Raw genomic sequence first — 3,643 nt, 5'->3', positions numbered from 1 at the left:
CATGCTCAAGATCAGATGGGTATTAAATAGCATATTGGATCTGAGCATATAATCTTCCACCAAATAAACCATATAGTAATCAACTACAAGATGTAATGAACACTACTAGTCACCCACAAGTACCAATCTATAGTTCCAGTAACAAGATTGAACAAAAGAGATGAACTAGGGTTTGAGATGAGATGGTGCTGTTGAAGATGTTGATGGAGATTACCCTCCCCAAGATGGGAGAGTTGTTGGTGATGATGATGACGATGATTTCCCACTCCGGGAGGGAAGTTCCCCCGGCGGAATCGCTCTGCCGGAGGGCAAAAGTGCTCCTACCCAAGTTCCGCTTCGAGCGGCGGCGCTTCATCCCGAAATTCCTCTCCTCATTTTTTTCTAGGAATGCATCAAACTACTGTTTTCATAGTTTGTTCAATAGAATCACCAACTTTTCAGTCATTATACAGTACAAAACAGCAACTATTTTTTTATCGAATTTGCATAAATTAAATTTCAAACTTAGCTATACAAAAAAACAAAAAGCTGTATGCAAACAGCAGTCATATACCAACAAAAACAGCAGTAATTTAACAATACAACCATGTAAAAAGTACTATAGTTAACCATGTCCAAAATACTATCTAACAAGTTCCATGCTAGAACAGATAATCATCATCATCACCACCATGTACAAAATATTATCTAAGGAGCTTCCATGCTAGAACAGATTATCATGGTCAGCCATCAAGAGCTGGGTGAAACTCATAATATTATTGCACTCTTGAAGCACCAAATTTACTTCTTTGTTGTTGTCATACTTCTCCACTTCTACTTGAGGCTGCACACAATCTTTTTTCTTTTGTTGCACACCATCCTTCTTCCTTTGTGGCCGAGAACAAAAATCAATGTAATTAGTTAACAAATGAGCAATAACAACATATCATGTACCAATTGCAACTTACCTTTTCTCCCTGTTTTGTTGGTCCTTTAGTTACTCTATGCTTCCCCTTGAGTAACTTATCAAGCCAATTTTTCTTTCTCCTTAAGTTCTTTGACTGAACCTCTTTTTTCTTCAGCCATGCAGATCTAAGCAACTCATCTACTTGCTGCACATTTGGGTCAACATTCTCTTTATCTTTACATAGTTCATTCATGGCACTAGTGGATGCCTTGAGTAAATCATGTATATGCGGAGCGACGGAATCAAGTGCTTTATCCAATAGAATACAACATTGTGGAGAGTTGGCTGCTTCTTGTGCCATTTTGTGAAATTTATGAGACAAATCCTTGTATCGAAGTTCAGCTTCCATTTTTGGATTTTCTACCACATTCCTTCCTTGTCTATCTTGTATACTTCCATTGCGAGCTTCTCTAGTCCACCTCTTCAAGACATAATGTGCTGGCAATGTCTTTATGTTCATCAAATCAAGCACTTTTAGACCATGTGCACACAAGACTCCTGTCCTATTAAACATCTCACAACTACATGAAACCGTTTTGGTCAAAGGATCACCTATCACTATGCGCTCCTCCTCAAACTGTAAATTGCCATGCAACCTCGCAATAGCAACAACAAATTTGTTATTTCCATCCAATACTCTACAACATGCAGCCATTGATCTTTCATACTCACCTTGGAAAGCCTAAAAGGTATACTTCGCTTGCTTCCACCAACATAGGAGTCTTCATCTTAATTATTGATATATTCTTTATTGCATCGAATTCAGATTCTAATTCAGCTCTTCTTTTTACTGCCACTGTCCTCTCAAAATGCATTAAGAATCGAAGAATATGAAAATCTGATTTCAAATGATTTTTCAATGCATTGTTGAAGCTCTCACTTAATTGTGTACTTCTCACTCCCAAGCTAAAGACATCTCTCATATAACATTAAACCCATTTTTCTTTCACCTTGTAGATACTATCTAACCAAGTTCGCTTATGCACTTTGAGCCTCATATTGGAAAACGCTTCTTCAAATGCTACCTTGTCTTCATAGCCATATATACAAGTACCAAAATCTGTGAGAATATGAGGCTCTTTTTCTTCATCCTCATCTCTCTCTTACACTTCATCTTTTTCTTCGCCCTTCGCAGAAGTTAAGTGTTTGACAGCATTTTGCATTATATGAAAGGTGCACAATCCGTGATATGATTATGTAAGACCTTTTCTATGGCTTTTCCCATTGCAACATCTTGATCTGTATAGATAGTTCTAGGTTGCCTTCCATTATGTGCGGCTAGAAAAGTCTCAAAGAGCCATATAAAGGAGTCACGTGTTTCATCGAACATCAATGCAACACCAAAAATGGTTGTTTTTCTGAACTGGTTCAGCCCAAGAAAAATACCAAATGGCCTATACTCTTTGTTTGTGCCAAATGTAGTGTCAAATGTGAAAACATCGCCAAAGTGTGCATAGTCAAGTAGCATTTTAGCATCAACCCAGAATATGTTGGCTATATGCTCCTCACTATCCAACTGCAAACGGTATTGGAATGCTGCATTCTCAGCCTGCTTGTCACAAAAATAATTCAACATACTTCCAGCCTGTCCAGAAGCCAACTCCCACTGCTGCTTACTTCGCAAATGGTTCTTTCGGTCATGGAAAGTGTAACCAAGGTTGTTTAGGGCCACCAACTAGACGACAAGCATACTCATGTGAAGCTTTTGGCATAGTTCCAAAATCATTGGCTGTTTCTATCTCGAAAGCTTGCACTTCTGGAATCTTCCTTTGTGATGCTAACAAGTGGCAGGTTTGTGGCAATTGAAGGCGGTGATTATGCTCCAAATCAACTTTGGTGACTTCAAAATTGTTGGCAACTCGATCATATGTAACAATCACATGATCCTTACAATTGGTTCTTGTTTATGCTCTAATACGCTTTGGCTCATGATTTGTTTGGTTTTTCCTTTGATGGCCTTCATTGGAACAAACAAACTAGCGTGAAGTAATCACACCATCACATCTGCTTTTGATTGTGGATCTTTTCATCACATAAAAGCCGATGTGGCCCCCATAATCTACCCAAAACTCCCAATCCTCTTCTGAATCTCTGAACCTCATACCAACTTTGGGTGTCCTCTTTCCAATTTCTGCCTTTGCACAACATTCAATTCTGCCAAACAAAAACAAAGTATATAAATTAGTGGACTGCAATCTTCTTGGTTCCGGTAGCAAGGATGGTACAACATGTCAAGAAATATATGTATATACATGTCAGGATGGTACAACAACTCATATATAAAAGATAAATTAATCACACTCACACTGAATATGATGATTCAGTATGCCATCTAGTTTACATAGGTGCAATGATGGATCCAGAGTTTATCCATCCTTAAACTTTTTTTGCGGCGTTGCTAAACAGATATCACATTTTTTTCCTTAACAAGTAAAGAGACCGAGGGATAGATTTAATTACAGTGGATGCTACACCAAGGCTTCAGTCAAATACATATCGAGTTCACATGATTACTTGCAACATGATTTCTCCTGTGACCTCAAGAACAAAAGTAACTACTCACAAATGATAATCATGCTCAAGATCAGATGGGTATTAAATAGCATATTGGATCTGAACATATAATCTTCCACCAAATAAACCATATAGTAATCAACTACAAGATGTAATGAACACTACTAGTCACCCACAAGTACC

The 3,643-nt window shown here is 38.0% G+C and overlaps 1 protein-coding gene across 1 annotated transcript; it reads right to left on the bottom strand.

Annotated features, from left to right (window-relative positions):
• Positions 1 to 602: 602 nt before the first annotated feature.
• On the bottom strand, positions 603 to 1,637 carry LOC125533800 (uncharacterized). The gene is made up of 2 exons (XM_087540011.1): positions 949 to 1,637; positions 603 to 881 (listed from the first exon to the last, which is right to left on the bottom strand). Exons 1-2 carry the CDS (start codon positions 1,599 to 1,601, stop codon positions 704 to 706), a joined length of 831 nt encoding a protein of 276 aa, XP_087396137.1. The 5' UTR covers positions 1,602 to 1,637; the 3' UTR covers positions 603 to 703.
• Positions 1,638 to 3,643: the final 2,006 nt, after the last annotated feature.

The sequence above is a fragment of the Triticum urartu genome, chromosome 2A, assembly GCF_056163025.1.
Source record: "Triticum urartu cultivar PI428250 chromosome 2A, HENAU_Tu73, whole genome shotgun sequence".
Lineage (NCBI taxonomy): Eukaryota > Viridiplantae > Streptophyta > Magnoliopsida > Poales > Poaceae > Triticum > Triticum urartu.
This window is presented reverse-complemented; position numbering and strand designations above follow the sequence as displayed.